Source organism: Microcaecilia unicolor, chromosome 4 (assembly GCF_901765095.1).
Source record: "Microcaecilia unicolor chromosome 4, aMicUni1.1, whole genome shotgun sequence".
Taxonomy (NCBI): Eukaryota; Metazoa; Chordata; class Amphibia; order Gymnophiona; family Siphonopidae; genus Microcaecilia; species Microcaecilia unicolor.
The window spans coordinates 210,198,094-210,216,667 of NC_044034.1; the positions used below are offsets into that span (position 1 = coordinate 210,198,094).

At 51.9% G+C, this 18,574-nt stretch overlaps 1 protein-coding gene across 3 annotated transcripts in view; it reads left to right on the forward strand.

Moving 5' to 3' along the window:
* INCENP (inner centromere protein) overlaps positions 1–18,574 on the forward strand; it is a 320,967-nt gene that overhangs the window by 156,501 nt on the left and 145,892 nt on the right. For all 3 annotated transcript variants that reach the window (XM_030201189.1, XM_030201191.1, XM_030201190.1), the window contains exon 9: positions 55–172. In XM_030201189.1, the coding sequence (XP_030057049.1) occupies positions 55–172 (118 nt within the window). The remainder of the gene's footprint in view (positions 1–54; positions 173–18,574) is intronic.

Genomic DNA, 18,574 nt, shown 5'->3' on the forward strand with positions numbered 1-18,574 from the left:
ACTGACTGTACACTGCAGAGAAAGTTTTCATGTCCCTGCTATGTGGTGTTCTAGGAGAAGGAGTTACAAAAGAGCAATGGATGAGCAGTATGATGGATCTGATGAACAGCCTGACAATGATGAGGGTCCCCCTTCAAAAAAGAGCCCATCTCCACCTTGCCCAGCAAACAAGGTAAGAGCTGCCCTTCATCACTAGTCTGTCCTAGGCAGAGAGAGAAGTTAACTTCCATCACATTTTTGTATTATTTAAATTTATACAGATGATGTGGGTAATCCAGGGGTCGGGAAATGGATACAGCATGATTCAGTGCCTTGAATCCCATATTTTTCCCAAGACGTGGAGATCTGGACGAGAAAATGTCCTCTTCTAGGCAGAGTTACAGTAGATGATAGTGACATGTACAGATCCAACTTCCACCTCACTCTGAAGGGAGAAATGAGAGCCGTTGAAGTAGGCTAGAAGTCATTATACTGGGTTTGGAAAGATAACTTTTACATTTGTTTTGTAATGTACCGTACTAGCTCTAAGATGTACTTTATATGTAGGGGAAACTTTTTTGCTCTCACTGAAGAATTGCATGGAAGAGACCTGTTTTGGAGGATTTCCAGCCTCTCCTTTCCTGGAACTAACCAGTACAACACAATTGTATGCAAATTGGTTTCTCTGAGGACAAGCAGGACTGTGATCCCCCTTACTCATGTCACCAACAGAGCCCAATGTGGGAAACAGTACCCCAGCAACTTTGTGTTTGCGCTGTCATCAAATGTGCACTCTCATTCCTGCCTGCTGCTGTCATGTGGGGCCTCTTCAGTCTATTCGTTTCCACAGAGCCATCAGATTTGTTTTTCATCACAGTTGCCTCCGCACCTCAAAACTGATTTTTGTAAATATCTATATGTCTGGTCGCTGTTCCATGGTCTCTTGCATCTGACTCATAGTTTGATAGTTCCTTAGTTTTGTATTAGCTTTTGTTTTATTTCCCTCTTTGTATCAGTTAAGTACATAAGTAATGCCACACTGTGAAAAGACCAAGGGTCCATCGAGCCCAGCATCCTGTCCAAGACAGCGGCCAATCCAGGCCAAGGGCACCTGGCAAGCTTCCCAAACGTACAAACATTCTATACATTCTATACATGTTATTCCCAGAATTCTGGTTTTTTCCCAAGTCTATTTAGTAGCGGTTTATGGACTTGTGCTTTAGGAAACCGTCTTCACCACGTTCTCCAGCAACGAATTCCAGAGTTTAATTATGCGTTGGGTGAAGAAAAATTTTCTCCGATTTGTTTTAAATTTACTAAACTGTAGTTTCATCGCATGCCCCCTAGTTCTAGTATTTTTGGAAAGCGTGAACAGACGCTTCACATCCACCTGTTCCACTCCACTCATTATTTTATATACCTCTATCATGTCTCCCCTCAGCCGTCTGTTCTCCAAGCTGAAAAGCCCTAGCCTCCTTAGTCTTTCTTCATAGGGAAGTCGTCCCATCCCCGCTATCATTTTAGTCGCCCTTCGCTGCACCTTTTCCAATTCCACTATATCTTTCTTGAGATGCGGCGACCAGAATTGAACACAATTCTCAAGGTGCGGTCGCACCATGGAGCGATATAACGGCATTATAACATCCTCACACCTGTTTTCCATACCTTTCCTAATAATACCCAACATTCTATTCGCTTTCCGAGCCGTAGCAGCACACTGAGCAGAAGGTTTCAGTGTCTTATTGACGACGACACCCAGATCCCTGTCTTGGTCCGTAACTCCTAATGTGGAACCTTGCATGACGTAGCTATAATTCGGGTTCTTTTTTCCCACATGCCTCACCTTGCACTTGCTCACATTAAACGTCATCTGCCATTTAGCCGCCCAGTCTCCCAGTCTCGTAAGGTCCTTCTGTAATTTTTCACAATCCTGTCGCGAGTTAACGACTTTGAAAAACTTTGTGTCATCAGCAAATTTAATTACCTCGCTAGTTACTCCCATCTCTAAATCATTTATAAATATATTAAAAAGCAGCGGTCCTAGCACAGACCCCTGAGGAACTCCACTAACTACCCTTCTCCATTGTGAATACTGCCCATTTAACCCCACTCTCTGTTTCCTATCCTTCAACCAGTTTTTAATCCACAATAGGACATTTCCTTCTATCCCATGACCCTCCAATTTCCTCTGTAGGTACTTTGTCAAACGCCTTTTGAAAATCCAGATACACAATATCAACCGGCTCCCCTTTGTCCACATGCTTGTCTACTCCTTCAAAGAATTGAAGTAAATTGGTCAGGCAAGATTTCCCCACACAAAAGCCGTGCTGACTCGGTCTCAGTAATCCATGTGCTCTGTAATTTTGTTTTAAAAATAGCCTCTACCATTTTCCCCGGCACCGACGTCAGATTCACCGGTCTATAATTTCCCGGATCTCCCCTGGAACCTCTGTGTAAGTCATGCTTTTTTAACCATTTGATTCATTCTATAGCTAAACCAACAACTTACTGATCCCTCTGAATTGTTTATATTAGTCATATTATCATTATTGGTCATTATATTTTACTGTTTTTTTATTATGTGTTATGTAAATCATTCTACAATTCTATCTACCTTTTTTATTACACAGTAATATGTTGAATTAGAACAAACGTCTTACTCTGTTCATAATTATACCTTTTGCAATATAATGTAAGCCACATTGAGCCTACAAATAGGTGGGAAAATGTGGTGTACAAATGCAGCAAATAAATACATTTTTCCTAAACTGCATGCCTATAAAGGTAGAAGTGCACCGCATACTTTGGACTGCAGGACAGCCTTGACCTTTTATCTGGAGATGAGTAAAGCCAGAAAGTCCACCCAGCTTTTACTTTTGACCTAAACTGGATGATAGCTGCCACTGGCAAATGAAGTCTACTAACCAACTGAACACAATAACAAAACTGGGTAAGACCAATGGTCCATCTAGCCCAGTAACCTGCTTCCAATAGTGACCAATCCAGGTCACAAGTACCTGGCAGAATCCCAAAGACTAGCAAGATTCAATGCCACCAATCCTAGCATAAGTAGTGACTTTCCCCATGTCTATCTTAATAGCAGTTTCCTCCAAATCTTCCAGCAGCGAGTTCCAGGTCTTAACTATTCGTTGAGTGAAAATATTATATTTCTTCCGTTTGTTTTAAAAGCATTACCATATAATTGTCTGGAGTATCCCCTAATCTTTGTATGTTTTGAAAGAGCAATTGATTTACGTTTACCCAGTCTATTCCACTCAGGATTTTGTAGACCTTTATCATATCCCCCTCTCAGCCATCAAAGTTGAAGAGCCCTAACCTCTTAAGCCTTTCCTTATATGAGATGAGTTCTATTCCCTTAGTTATTTCAAGCTTCTCCTATTGACCTTCAAGTGCACTCAATCTGCAGCCCCCCATTACCTCTCTACCCTCCTCTCCCCGTATGTTCCCACCCGTAACCTTCGCTCTCAGAACAAATCACTCCTATCTGTACCCTTCTCCACCACCGCTAACTCCAGACTCCGCCCCTTCTGCCTCGCATCACCTTATGCCTGGAACAGACTTCCCGAGCCCATACGCCATGCGCCCTCCCTGCCCATTTTCAAGTCCTTACTCAGAGCCCATCTCTTCTCCCTTGCTTTTGGCGCCTAACCACCTTCCCCATTCATGATACCTATACTGACTACATAGCTTGTTACCTTTAGATTGTAAGCTCTCTTGAGCAGGGACTGTCCTTCCCCATGTTTAAACTTGTACAGCGCTGCGTAACCCTGGCAGCGCTATAGAAATGCTAAGTAGTAGTAGTAGTTATTTCAGTCGCCCTTCTTTGAACCTTTTCTAATTTAGGGAGGCAAGATAGCAATTCAGTAAAACTTGCTGAAGCCTCTGTGCTTGATCTCCTTTATTCCTATGCTAAGTTTTTAGTGATTTGTGTTTTCCTCATGCCAAAGAAAAGGGGAAGAGACAGCCTGATGTCCACTGGGTTTCAGTTCCTCCTCCAGGTCAGACAAAGGTCAACAGCTACATGCATGCACTTTCATTGGGTGAGCTGGCTGTAATGGACTTGAGGAAAAGTCTGGTTCTTAGGGGTGAAGTTTCATCCAGCCATTCTGGTCCAGAGCTTCCTGCATATCAGCGGGAGAAATGGAGTACAAGGTGCCCATCTACAGAAGCAATGTTATGGGCGTGGTTGGGGGCAGTTTTTCTTCGGCACCGTCTCATGTTACTGTATGACCAAAACAACTACTACTACTATTTAGCATTTCTATAGCGCTACAAACAAAGAAACCAAGGAGGACTCATTACTCAGAACACAAAAGATGTACAAAAAAAACAGCAAAGCAAACAATGGTTGGTAGAGCTTTATTCAATGAGAACAACCCAACATGGACTGTGTTTCAGCGCTACAGGGGTCTGCAGTCTCGACACAGTAATGTAACATCCATACATGAGCAACAAATCAATAACTAGAATGGAGTCATCAGGATGTCTAATACAATGAAATTCTGAAATCAGAATACCTCTGTCAACAAGCGTCTGCTCCTGCCAAATGTTGCATTTTTAGTTGAAGGCAGCCGGTAGCTGGGGTTGTCCCATGACTGAAGATTCTCAGTCCTGCTGCTTCTTGGAGAAAATGAAGTTACTTGCCTGTTGCTGCTGATCTGTGAACACAACAGGACTTGATTCAACACGACCCTCCCACTTCCCCAAAGAGTTGAATTCCTTTAGCTAGTAATAAACGGAAGATGTCCCCTGTGACAGCGCCAGGCAAGAATGAGTGTGCATGCGTGGTGTGATGGCCCAAATGCTTGCAGAAAAAATTGCTGGGGTATTAATTCCTGTGCTGGGCTCTTGTTGACATCACCCACGAGTGTGGATTCAAGTCGTGCTGTCCTTGGAGAACCCCTGCTACAGTTAAGTAGCTTGTCATGATCCTACTAGATCAATCTAGACCAGCCATTCCCAACCCAGTCCTCTGGGCACACCTAGTCCCATCAGGTTTTCAGGCTATTCACAATGAATATGCATATGAGGGATTTGCATGCACTGCCTCAATTGCATCAAATCTAACTCATAAATATTCATTCTCCGAGGACAAGCAGGCTGCTTGTTCTCACGAATGGGTAACGTCCACGGCAGCCCCTCCGATTGGAGATCTTCACTAGCAACAGCGTTTGCTAGCCCTCGCGTGCGCATGCACCGTGCGCATGTGCGACCGTCTTCCATCCCGAACGCAAGCGTGCTCATCAGTCTTCTTTTTTCCGTGGCTCAGGACAGCTGTTGTCGGGCGCTGCATTTTTCGCCGCCCGTACAGGTTTTTTCGAACTTTTTTGGTGCCATTAGCCATCATCGCAAATTTTGACTTCGCTGGCGTGATTTTTCCGTCCATGTCCTCGAACCCTGCCAGCGGCTTCAAAAAGTGCACCCAGTGCAGCCGGACTATCTTCCTCACTGATAGGCACGTTTTGTGCCTTCAGTGTCTGGGAGCTGGGCATCGTCCCCCAGGCCTGTCTGTCTTCTGTTGAAGAAGAGGACTCAGGCGGCGAGATTGGCCCAGTGGAACCTGTTTTCTCCGAGGACAAGCAGGCTGCTTGTTCTCACTGATGGGTTGACGTCCTCGGCAGCCCCCTCCATCGGAAAGTTTACTAGCAAAGGCCTTTGCTAGTCCTCGCGCGCCCATGCGCGGCCGTCTTCCCGCCCGAAACCGGCTCGAGCCGGCCAGTCTTCTTTCGTCCGCACTCGGTACGGTCGTGTTACGCCGTTCGTGCCCCAGAGAGTCGACCTCGCGCGTCCTTTTCGACGTGTTTTTGTCCTTTTTTCCTTGAAAAAGTTCGGGAAGCGCTCCGGTAGTGTTCCGGAAGACCCTTTCGGGTTTTCTGCCCTTCCCGTATTTCTCAGTTTTTGCCCCGTAAGTTTTCTTTCGTTGTCGGGGTAGGCCTCTTTTGGCCTCGGTCGAGATTTTTCTCCCTCTAAATTTTGGTGCTTCAATTTTCGCCATTTCGGCTTTTGATTTCGCCGGCGTGATTTTTCCGCCCATGACATCGAAGCCTTCCAGCGGCTTCAAGAAGTGCACCCAGTGCGCCCGGGTAATCTCGCTCACTGATAGGCACTCTGCATGTCTTCAGTGTCTAGGGGCCCAGCACTGCCCTCAGAACTGCAGTCTGTGTTCCCTGTTACAAAGGCGGACTCAGGTAGCGAGATTAGCCCAGTGGAACGTTTTGTTCTCGGGCTCTTCGTCGGCATCGGCACCGGAGGCATCGAGTGCATCGACGTCGTCAGCGTCCGGACCATCTTCCTTGGCTGCCGCTCCATCGACTGCATCGAGGCATCGGACCTCTGCATCGGCGCCGAGGCATCGGGCGACTGTATCGTCGGTGGTACCGAGACTTCGTCTGCTGATGTCGTCGGACGGAGGTGCATCGTCAGGAGTGCAGGTGAGGGCTGTCCATTCCCCTGCTGGTGGCGGTGAGCCTTCGGGTGGGTCTCCTCCTACCCTGAGGGCTCCTGCGGTACAGCCCCCCCGGGATCGACCCTCTTCGGTCTCGGCCCCGAGGAAGCGACGGATGGATTCTACGTCCTCCTCGTCGGTGCCGGGGAGCTCCGGTGACATGCTTCGGAAGAAGTCGAAGAAGCATCGACACCGGTCTCCTCCCCATGTCGGCACCGAGAGCTCTGGGTCGCCGAGGGATTCGGCACCCAGCAGGCATCGGCACCGAGAGGACCGCTCACCCTCTGTTCAGGAGGTGTCGATGCGCTCCACTCTGGACAGCCCGGAACAGCCTCCTCGCCCGGAACAGGTTCTGGCGTCGACGCCTGCATCGGCCTCTCAGCCTTTCTCTGCAGCCGCTCTAAACGAGAGCCTCCGGGCCGTTCTCCCAGAGATTCTGGGAGAGCTGTTGCGCCCTACCCCTCCGGTACCGGCGGTGCTTGCGCCTCCGGTACCGTCGAGCGTGGCGCCGGCTGGCCCATCGCCCAGGTTGAGGTCCCCGACGTCGGTACCGCGTGCGGTGCCGACCGCGGCCACCTCCCAGGAAGGCTCCCCGACTACGTCGGCGGAGGGAGCTTCGCCGATGCGGGCGAGGGAGTCTACCTCTCGACGCCCCCACCGTGGACGGGGTTCCACCGAGTCGAGCAGGGCGAGGTTGCAGACACAGGTTCGTGAACTTGTGTCTGACACCGAGGGTGAGGCCTCGTGGGAGGAAGAGGAAGACCCCAGATATTTCTCGGACGAGGAGTCTGAGGGTCTTCCTTCTGATCCTACTCCCTCTCCTGAAAGGCAGCTTTCTCCTCCTGAGAGTCTGTCTTTCGCTTCCTTTGTCCGGGAGATGTCTACGGCCATCCCCTTCCCGGTGGTTGTGGAGGACGAGCCCAGGGCTGAAATGTTTGAGCTCCTGGACTATCCTTCTCCACCTAAGGAAGCGTCCACTGTTCCCTTGCACCATGTCCTGAAAAAGACATTGCTTGCGAACTGGACCAAGCCACTAAGTAATCCCCACATTCCCAAGAAGATTGAGTCCCAGTACCGGATCCATGGGGACCCAGAGCTGATGCGCACTCAGTTGCCTCATGACTCTGGAGTTGTGGATCTGGCCCTAAAGAAGGCTAAGAGTTCTAGGGAGCATGCTTCGGCGCCCCCGGGCAAAGACCCTAGGACCTTAGACTCCTTTGGGAGGAAGGCCTACCATTCTTCTATGCTCGTGGCCAAGATCCAGTCTTACCAGCTCTACACGAGCATACACATGCGGAACAATGTGCGGCAGTTGGCGGGCTTGGTTGATGCTCTTCCCCCTGAGCAAGCCAAGCCTTTTCAGGAGGTGGTCAGGCAGCTGAAGGCGTACAGAAAATTCCTGGCCAGAGGAGTTTATGACACTTTTGATGTTGCGTCCAGGGCCGCTGCTCAAGGTGTGGTGATGCGCAGGCTCTCATGGCTGCGTGCCGCCGACCTGGAGAATAGACTCCAGCAGCGGATTGCGGACTCGCCTTGCCGTGCGGACAACATTTTTGGAGAAAAAGTCGAGCAGGTGGTAGACTCTCCACCAGCGGGACACCGCATTCGACAAGTTCTCCCGCCGGCAGCCTTCAGCCTCTACCTCTACAGGTAGAAGATTTTTCGGGGGAAGGAAGACTGGTCCCTATGCTTCTGGTAAGCGTAGGTACAATCCGACAGCCTGCGGCCCAGGCTAAGCCCCAGCGCGCTCGCTCTCGTCAGCAGCGTGCGCCTCAGCAAGGCCCCGCGGCTCCCCAGCAAAAGCAAGGGGCGAGCTTTTGACTGGCTCCAGCAGAGCATAGCCGACATCCAAGTGTCAGTGCCGGGCGACCTGCCGGTCGGGGGGAGGTTGAAAGCTTTTCACCAAAGGTGGCCTCTCATAACCTCCGATCAGTGGGTTCTCCAAATAGTCCGGCAAGGATACACCCTCAATTTGGCATCAAAACCTCCAAATTGTCCACAGGGGGCTCAGTCTTACAGCTTCCAACACAAGCAGGTACTTGTAGAGGAACTCTCCGCCCTTCTCAGCGCCAATGCGGTCGAGCCCGTGCCATCCGGGCAAGAAGGGCTGGGATTCTATTCCAGGTACTTCCTTGTGGAAAAGAAAACAGGGGGGATGCGTCCCATCCTAGACCTAAGGGCCCTGAACAAGTATCTCGTAAAAGAAAAGTTCAGGATGCTTTCCCTGGGCACCCTTCTCCCCATGATTCAGCAAAACGATTGGCTATGCTCTCTGGACTTGAAGGATGCCTACACACACATCCCGATACTGCCCGCTCACAGACAGTATCTGCGATTTCAGTTGGGCACACGCCACTTCCAGTACTGTGTGCTACCCTTTGGGCTTGCCTCTGCGCCCAGGGTGTTCACAAAGTGCCTAGCTGTGGTAGCAGCGGCACTTCGCAGGCTGGGGGTGCACGTGTTCCCATATCTCGACGATTGGCTGGTGAAGAACACATCCGAGGCAGGAGCCCTGCAGTCCATGCAGATGACTATTCGCCTCCTGGAGCTACTGGGGTTTGTGATAAATTACCCAAAGTCCCATCTTCTCCCAGTGCAGAAACTCGAATTCATAGGAGCCCTGCTGGATTCTCGGACGGCTCGCGCCTATCTCCCGGAGGCGAGAGCCAACAACTTGTTGTCCCTCGTCTCGCGGGTGCGTGCGTCCCAGCAGATCACAGCTCGGCAGATGTTGAGATTGCTGGGCCACATGGCCTCCACAGTTCATGTGACTCCCATGGCCCGCCTTCACATGAGATCTGCTCAATGGACCCTAGCCTCCCAGTGGTATCAGGCCGCTGGGGGTCTAGAGGACGTGATCCACCTGTCCACGAGTTTTCTCAAATCCCTGTATTGGTGGACGATTTTCTCCAATTTGACTCTGGGACGTCCCTTCCAAATTCCTCAGCCACAAAAAGTGCTGACCACGGATGCGTCTCTCCTGGGATGGGGAGCTCATGTCGATGGGCTTCACACCCAAGGAAGTTGGTCCCTCCAAGAACGCGATCTACAGATCAATCTTCTGGTGTTGCGAGCGATCTGGAACGCTCTGAAGGCTTTCAGAGATCGGCTGTCCCACCAAATTATCCAAATTCAGACAGACAACCAGGTTGCCATGTACTATGTCAACAAGCAGGGGGGCACCGGATCTCGCCCCCTGTGTCAGGAAGCCGTCAGCATGTGGCTCTGGGCTCGCCGTCAAGGCATGGTGCTCCAAGCCACATATCTGGCTGGCGTAAACAACAGTCTGGCCGACAGACTGAGCAGGATTATGCAACCTCACGAGTGGTCGCTCAACTCCCGAGTGGTGCGCCAGATCTTCCAAGCGTGGGGCACCCCCTTGGTGGATCTCTTCGCATCTCGAGCGAACCACAAAGTCCCTCAGTTCGGTTCCAGGCTTCAGGCCTCCGGCAGACTAGCATCGGATGCCTTCCTCCTGGATTGGGGGGAGGGCCTGCTGTATGCTTATCCTCCCATCCCTCTGGTGGGGAGGACTTTGTTGAAACTCAAGCAAGACCGAGGCACCATGATTCTGATTGCTCCTTTTTGGCCGCGTCAGATCTGGTTCCCCCTTCTTCTGGAGTTATCCTCCGAAGAACCGTGGAGATTGGAGTGTTTTCCGACCCTCATCACACAGGACGAGGGGGCGCTTCTGCATCCCAACCTCCAGTCTCTGGCTCTCACGGCCTGGATGTTGAGGGCGTAGACTTTGCCTCTTTGGGTCTGTCAGAGGGTGTCTCCCGCATCTTGCTTGCTTCCAGGAAAGACTCCACTAAGAGAAGTTACTTCTTCCATTGGAGGAGGTTTGCTGTCTGGTGTGACAGCAAGGCCCTAGATCCTCGCTCTTGTCCTACACAGACCCTGCTTGAATACCTTCTGCACTTGTCTGAGTCTGGTCTCAAGACCAACTCTGTAAGGGTTCACCTTAGTGCAATCAGTGCATACCATTACCGTGTGGAAGGTAAGACGATCTCAGGACAGCCTTTAGTTGTTCGCTTCATGAGGGGTTTGCTTTTGTCAAAGCCCCCTGTCAAGCCTCCTACAGTGTCATGGGATCTCAATGTCGTTCTCACCCAGCTGATGAAACCTCCTTTTGAGCCACTGAATTCCTGCCATCTGAAGTACTTGACCTGGAAGGTCATTTTCTTGGTGGCAGTTACCTCAGCTCGTAGAGTCAGTGAGCTTCAGGCCCTGGTAGCCCAGGCCCCGTACACCAAATTTCATCATAACAGAGTAGTCCTCCGCACTCACCCTAAGTTCCTGCCAAAGGTTGTGTCGGAGTTCCATCTGAACCAGTCAATTGTCTTGCCAACATTTTTTCCCCGTCCTCATTCCTGCCCTGCTGAACGTCAGCTGCACACATTGGACTGCAAGAGAGCATTGGCCTTCTACCTGGAGCGGACACAGCCCACCAGACAGTCCGCCCAATTGTTTGTTTCTTTTGACCCCAATAGGAGGGGAGTGGCTGTAGGGAAACGCACCATATCCAATTGGCTAGCAGATTGCATTTCCTTCACTTACGCCCAGGCGGGGCTGGCTCTTGAGGGTCATGTCACGGCTCATAATGTTAGAGCCATGGCTGCGTCGGTAGCCCACTTGAAGTCAGCCTCCATTGAAGAAATTTGCAAAGCTGCGACGTGGTCATCTGTCCACACATTCACATCTCATTACTGCCTGCAGCAGGACACCCGACGCGACAGTCGGTTCGGGCAGTCAGTTCTTCAGAACCTGTTTGGGCTTTAGGATCCAACTCCACCCCCCGAGGGCCCTGTTTGTTCTGTTCCAGGCTGCACTCTCAGTTAGTTGGTAAATTTTTTTAGGTCAATCTCATTAATGTCCTCGCCGTTGCGAGGCACAATTGACCATGGTTGTTGTTTTGAGTGAGCCTGGGGGCTAGGGATACCCCATCAGTGAGAACAAGCAGCCTGCTTGTCCTCGGAGAAAGCGAATGCTACATACCTGTAGAAGGTATTCTCCGAGGACAGCAGGCTGATTGTTCTCACAAACCCGCCCGCCTCCCCTTTGGAGTTGAGTCTTCCCTTGAAGTGTATTGTCTTGCTACATACTGGACTGGCCGGCTCGAGCCGGTTTCGGGCGGGAAGACGGCCGCGCATGCGCGGTGCGCATGGGCGCGCGAGGACTAGTAAAGGCCTTTGCTAGTAAACTTTCCGATGGAGGGGGCTGCCGAGGACGTCAACCCATCAGTGAGAACAATCAGCCTGCTGTCCTCGGAGAATACCTTCTACAGGTATGTAGCATTCGCTGTTCAGGGCTTCGTCCGGTGCTTCGACGTCTTCGGTACCAAGGTCATCGTCCAGTGCATCAACGTCTGCGGTACCCAGCTCTTCTGCCGGTGATCCAGCGTCTGCGATATCGAAGTCATCGGTGGTATCGATGTCGTCGGCGGGTGCTTCGTCTTCCGGAGTGCAGGTGAGGGCTGTCCATTCCCCTGCTGGTAGCGGTGAGCCCTCGAGTAGGTCTCCGCCTGCCTTGAGGGCTCCTGCGGTACAGACCCCTCGGGATCGACCTGTTTCGGACCCGGCCCACAGGAGACGTTTGGATTCGACGTCCTCCTCTTCGGTACCGGGAGGGTACCGGTGACGTGCTTCGTGCGAAGGCAAAGAAGCATCGTCATTGGTCGTCTTCCAGACGCGGTACCGAGAGCTCTGGGTCGCCGGTGGCACCGGCACCCAAGCGTTGACATCGGGAGGACCGCTCACCCTCCATACAGGAGGTGTCGATGCGCTCCACTGTGGACAGCCCAGTACCACCTCTGCGTCCTGGACAGATTCGCAGCTCGTCGCCAGTACCGGACTCCTTGCCTCTCTCGACAGCCGCTCTGAACGATAGCCTCAGGGCCATCCTTCCAGGGATCTTGTAAGAGCTGTTGCGCCCTTCTCCTCTGGTACCGGGGATGCTTGCGCCGCCGGTACCGACGACTGAGGCGACGGCTGGGCCCTCGTCCGTGGTGAGGTCTCCCATACCGGTACCGCTTGCGGTACCGGCATCGGCTGCCTCCGAGGCTGACTCCCCGACGACATCGATGGAGGGAGCTTCATCGCCGCCAGTACAGGAGTCTTCCTCTCGACGCACCCACCGTGGTCATGTTCCCACGAAGTCGAGACAGGCACGGCTTCGGACAGAAGTTCATGAACTGGTGTCCGACACCGATGGTGAGGCCTCGTGGGAGGCAGAGGAAGATCAGATATTTCTCAGATGAGGAGTCTGACGGTCTTCCTTCTAATCCCACTCCCTCCCCTGAAAGACAGCTTTTTCCTCCCGAGAGTCTATCTTTCGTGGCCTTTGTCCGGGAAATGTCTACGGCCATTCCCTTCCCTGTGGTACAGAGGATGAGCCAAGGGCTGAAATGTTTGAACTTTTGAACTATCCTTCGCCACCTAAGGAATCGTCCACAGTACCCCTGCATCATGTCGTCAAGAAGACATTGCCAGCGAACTGGGCGAAGCCGCAAACTAATCCCTACATTCCCAAGAAGATCGAATCCCAGTATCGGATCCATGGGGACCCGGAGTTGATGCGGACTCAGTTGCCTCACGACTCTGGTGTGGTGGATCTGGCCCTTAAGAAGGTCAAGAGTTCTAGGGAGTATGCTTCGGCGCCCCCGGGCAAAGACTCTAGAACCTTGGATTCTTTTGGGAGGAAGGCCTACCATTCTTCAATGCTCATTTCCAAAATCCAGTCCTACCAGCTCTACACAAGCGTTCATATGCGGAACAATGTGCGGCAGTTGGTGGACAAGCTCCCCTCTGAGCAAGCCAAGCCTTTTCAGCAGGTGGTCAGGCAGCTGATGGCATGTCGTAAATTCCTGGCCAGGGGTGTTTACGATACTTTTGATGTCGCGTCCAGGGCCGCTGCTCAAGGTGTGGTGATGCGCAGACTCTCATGGCTGCGCGCCTCAGACCTGGAGAATAGGCTCCAGCAGCGGATAGCGGACTCTCCTTGCCGGAGGGATAATATTTTTGGAGAAAGGGTCGAACAGGTGGTAGAACAGCTCCACCAGCGGGACACCGCTTTCGACAAATTCTCCCGCTGGACGCCTTCACCATCTACCTCAACTGGTAGACGTTTTTATGGGGGAAGGAGGACTGTTCCCTATTCTTCTAATAAGCGTAGGTACAATCCTCCCTCTCGCCAGTCTGCTGCCCAGGCCAAACACCAGCGCGCTTGTTCTCGTCAACAGCGTGCGCCTCAACAGGCCCTTGTAGCTCCCCAGCAAAAGCAAGGGACGGGCTTTTGACTGGCTCCAGCAGAGCATAGCCGCAATCAAAGTGTCCATGCTGGACGATCTACCGGTCGGGGGGAGGTTAAAATTTTTTCACCAAAGGTGGCCTCTCATAACCTCCGACCAGTGGGTTCTTCAAATAGTCCGGCTAGGATACTCCCTCAATTTCGTTTCAAAGCCTCCAAATTGCCCACCAGGAGCTCAGTCCTTCAGCTTCCAACACAAGCAGGTACTTGCAGAGGAACTCTCCGCCCTTCTCGGCGCCAATGCGGTCGAGCCCGTGCCACCAGGGCAAGAAGGGCTGGGATTCGATTCCAGGTACTTCCTTGTGGAAAAGAAAACAGGGGGGATGCATCCCATCCTAGAACTAAGGGCCCTGAACAAATATCTGGCCTGAGAAAAGTTCAGGATGGTTTCCCTGGGCACCCTTCTTCCCATGATTCAGACAAACGATTGGCAATGCTTTCTGGACTTAAAGGATGCTTACACTCATATCCCGATACTGCCAGCTCACAGACAGTATCTTCGATTCCGTCTGGGAACACGGCACTTTCAGTATTGTGTGCTACCCTTTGGTCTCGCCTCCGCGCCCAGGGTGTTCACAAAATGCCTGGCTGTCGTAGCGGCGTCTCTACGCAGACTGGGAGTGCACGTGTTCCCTTACCTCGACGATTGGCTGGTGAAGAACACCTCCGAGGCAGGAGCTCTACAGTCCATGCAGATGACTATTCGACCCCTGGAGCTACTAGGGTTTGTGATAAATTATCCAAAGTCCCACCTTCTTCCAGTTCAGCAACTCGAATTCATAGGAGCTCTGCTGAACTCTCAGACGGCTCGTGTCTACCTTCCGGAAGCGAGGGCCGACAGTCTTCTGTCCCTCGTTTCCTGGGTGCGGACATCTCAGCAGATGTTGAGATTGCTCGGCCATATGGCCTCCACAGTTCATGTGACTCCCATGGCCCGTCTTCACATGAGATCAGCTCAATGGACCCTAGCTTCCCAGTGGTACCAATCTGCTGGGGGTCTAGAGGATGTAGTCCAGCTGTCCACGAGTTTTCTTCAATCCCTGCAGTGGTGGACAATTCGGTCCAATTTGACTTTGGGACGTCCCTTCCAAATTCCTCAGCCGCAAAAAGTGCTGACGACGGATGCATCTCTCCTGGGATGGGGAGCTCATGTCGATGGGCTTCACACCCAAGGCAGTTGGTCCCTCCAGGAACAAGGTCTACAGATCAATCTCCTGGAGTTACGAGTGGTCTGAATCGCTCTAAGGGCTTTCAGGGATCGGCTGTCCCAACAAATTATTCAAATTCAGACAGACAACCAGGTTGCCATGTACTACATCAACAAGCACGGGGACACCGGATCTCACCCTCTGTGTCAGGAGGCCGTCAGAATGTGCCTTTGGGCTCGCCGATACGGCATGTGTCTTCAGGCCACGTATCTGGCAGGCGTAAACAACAGTCTGGCCGACAGATTGAGCAGGATAATGCAACCTCACGAGTGGTCGCTCAATTCCAGGGTGGTACGTGAGATCTTCCAAGTGTGGGGCACTCCCTTGGTGGATCTCTTTGCCACTCAACTCAATCACAAGGTCCCTCAATTCTGTTCCAGACTTCAGGCCCACGGCAGGCTAACGTCGGATGCCTTTCTCCTGGATTGGGGGGAAGGCCTCCTATATGCTTATCCTCCCATACCTTTGGTGGGGAAGACTTTGATGAAACTCAAGCAAGATCGAGGCTCCATGATCCTGATCGCTCCCTTTTGGCCACGTCAGATATGGGTTCCCTCTTCTTCTGGAATTGTCCTCCGAAGAACCGTGGAAATTGGAGTGTTTTCCGACCCTCATTACTCAGAACAAGGGGGCGCTTCTGCATCCCAACCTCCAGTCCCTGGCTCTCATGGCTTGGATGTTGAGAGCGTAGATTTTGCCTCCTTGGGTCTCTCCGAGGGTGTCTCCCGTGTCTTGCTTGCTTCCAGGAAAGATTCCACTAAAAAGAGTTACTCTTTTCTATGGCGGAGGTTTGCCGTCTGGTGTGACAGCAAGGCCCTAGATCTTCGTTCCTGTCCTACACAGACCCTGCTTGAATACCTTCTACACTTGTCCGAGTCTGGTCTTAAAACCAACTCTGTAAGGGTTCATCTTAGTGTGATTAGTACATACCATTACCGTGTGGAAGGTAAGCCGATCTCGGGACAGCCTCTAGTTGTTCGCTTCATGAGAGGTTTGCTTTTGTCAAAGCCCCCATCAAACCTCCTACAGTGTCATGGGATCTCAATGTCGTTCTCACCCAGCTGATGAAACCTCCTTTCGAGCCACTGAATTCATGCCATCTGAAGTACTTGACCTGGAAGGTCATTTTCTTGGTGGCAGTTCCTTCAGCTCACAGAGTCAGTGAGCTTCAAGCCTTGGTAGCTCATGCTCCTTATACCAAATTTCATCATAACAGAGTAGTCCTCCGTACTTACCCTAGGTTCTTGCCGAAGGTGGTGTCTATGTTCCATCTGAACCAGTCAATTGTCTTGCCAACATTTTTTCCCCGTCCTCATACCCGCCCTGCTGAACGCCAGCTGCACACATTGGCCTGCAAACGAGCATTGGCCTTCTATCTGGAGCAGACACAGCCCCACAGACTCCGCCTAAATGTTTTTCTTTTGATCCCAACAGAAGGGGAGTGGCTGTCGGGAAACGCACCATATTCAATTGGCTAGCAGATTGCATTTCCTCCGCTTACGCCCAGGCTGGGCTGACTCTTGAGGGTCATGTCACAGCTCATAGTAGAGAGCCATGGCAGCATCAGTGGCCCACTTGAAGTCAGCCACTATGGAAGAGATTTGCAAGGCTGCGACGTGGTCATCCGTCCACACATTCACATCTCATTACTGCCTTCAGCAGGATACCCGACGCGACAGTCGGTTCGGGCAGTCGGTGCTGCAGAATCTGTTTGGGGTTTAGAATCCAACTCCACCCCCTTAGGCCCATTTTTATTCTGTTCCAGGCTGCACTCTTAGTTAGTTGAAGAAGTTAGGTCAATCTCAGTTATGTCCTCGCCGTTGCGAGGCCCAGTTGACCAATGTTTGTTGTTTTGAGTGAGCCTGGGGGCTAGGGATACCCCATTCGTGAGAACAAGCAGCCTGCTTGTCCTCGAAGAAAGCGAATGCTACATACCTGTAGAAGGTATTCTCCGAGGACAGCAGGCTGATTGTTCTCACGAACCCGCCCGCCTCCCCTTTGGAGTTGTGTCTTCCTTTGTCTTTGCTATTTACGGGACTGACGAGCACGCTCACGTTTGGGTGGGAAGACGGTCGCGCATACGCACGGTGCATGCGCATGCGAGAGCTAGCAAACACAGTTGCTAATGAAGATCTCCAATCGGAGGGGCTGCCGTGGACGTCACCCATTCGTGAGAATAATCAGCCTGCTGTCCTCGGAGAATACCTTCTACAGGTATGTAGCTTTCGCTTTGTGGATATCCTGAAAACCCGCTGGAACAAGAAGTATCCCGAGAACTAGTTCTCCCAGGACAAGCAGGCTCAATATTCTTAAGTATGGGTCGTCGACCGGATCTTTGAAAACAAAAAGAACTCTCCAGAATGCGCCGTTGCGCGGACCGAGCACAGTGCACATGTGCGAACGGCTCCCCGCAACGCGAGCGTGCCCCAATCAGTTCTTTTTTTGTCTGTGACTGAGGAAAGTTGTTCCTTCTCGGCTCAGGAGAACCGCGTTTTGGCGTTTAGCGCCTGATTTTCTTCTTTTAATTTGTCTCCGGTGAGTTAAACAAAAAAAAACAATCTTTTTTTTTTTTTCCCCCTTTATTTTCTTAGGTTTTCCTTCCTCTTTAAAGTTTCATTATTTTTTCGACGTTGCCATCCTTTAGGCTGCTCGGCCGGGCTTTTGATTTCACGACCACTGCTTTTCCCTCCATGTCATCGAGGGCACCCAGCGGCTTCAAGCATTGTACTCGGTGCAACCGGACCATTTCAAGTACTCACCCACACGCCTGGTGTCTCCAGTGTCATGGGCCCGACCAAGGAGTCTCGATGACGGGCATCGAGTGAAGGTGAAGAAGCACCGTCATTGATCTCCTTCCATGCACGGAGCCGAGGGAGTCTGCACCTGAGAAGTGTCGGCGCTGGAAGGACTGCTCACCCTCCATTCAAGTGCTGCCGATGCGTCGGTCATCTGGCAACCTGGTACCGGCTCTCGTGCCCCCTCAGATTCTGCAACCGACTCCTCCACCAGCCCCCCAGCCTTTACTGATGGAAGCTGTCGACGAGCGCATCCGGGACCCTTTTCCCAGAGCTCCTGGGAGGGTTGCTGCGCCAATCTGCCTCGGTGTCGGGGGTGCTTGCGCCTTCCGTACCAACTACAGAAGCGCCATCTGGGCCATCGCCTGTGAGGAGGTTCCCGTCCTAGGTGCTGCTTGCGGTACTGGCGTCGGCTGCCACCCGGGTCGATTCCCCCTCGACGTCAGTGGAGGAAGCGTCACTGGAGTCTAGGCAGGGGTCGAGTTCTCGACACCCCCCCCCCCCCCACAAGGTCGTAGATCCTCGACGTCGAGACAGGCTCGGGTTCGAGCTGCTCTTAGGCAGCTTTTGGCCGACACAGATAAGGAGCGCTCATGGGAAGAGGAGGAAGACCCTAGCTACTTTTCAGAGGAAGAGTCTTGTGGGGTTGCCTCTGATCCTACTCCGTCAATTGAGAGTAGAATGTCTCCACCTGAGAGTCTCTCTTTTTTATCTTTTGTTAGGGAAATGTCTAAGGACATTCCATTCCCTATGGAGGTTGTGGATTAGCCCAGAGCCGAGATGCTCGAGTTCTTGGACTATCCTTCTCCACCTGCTGA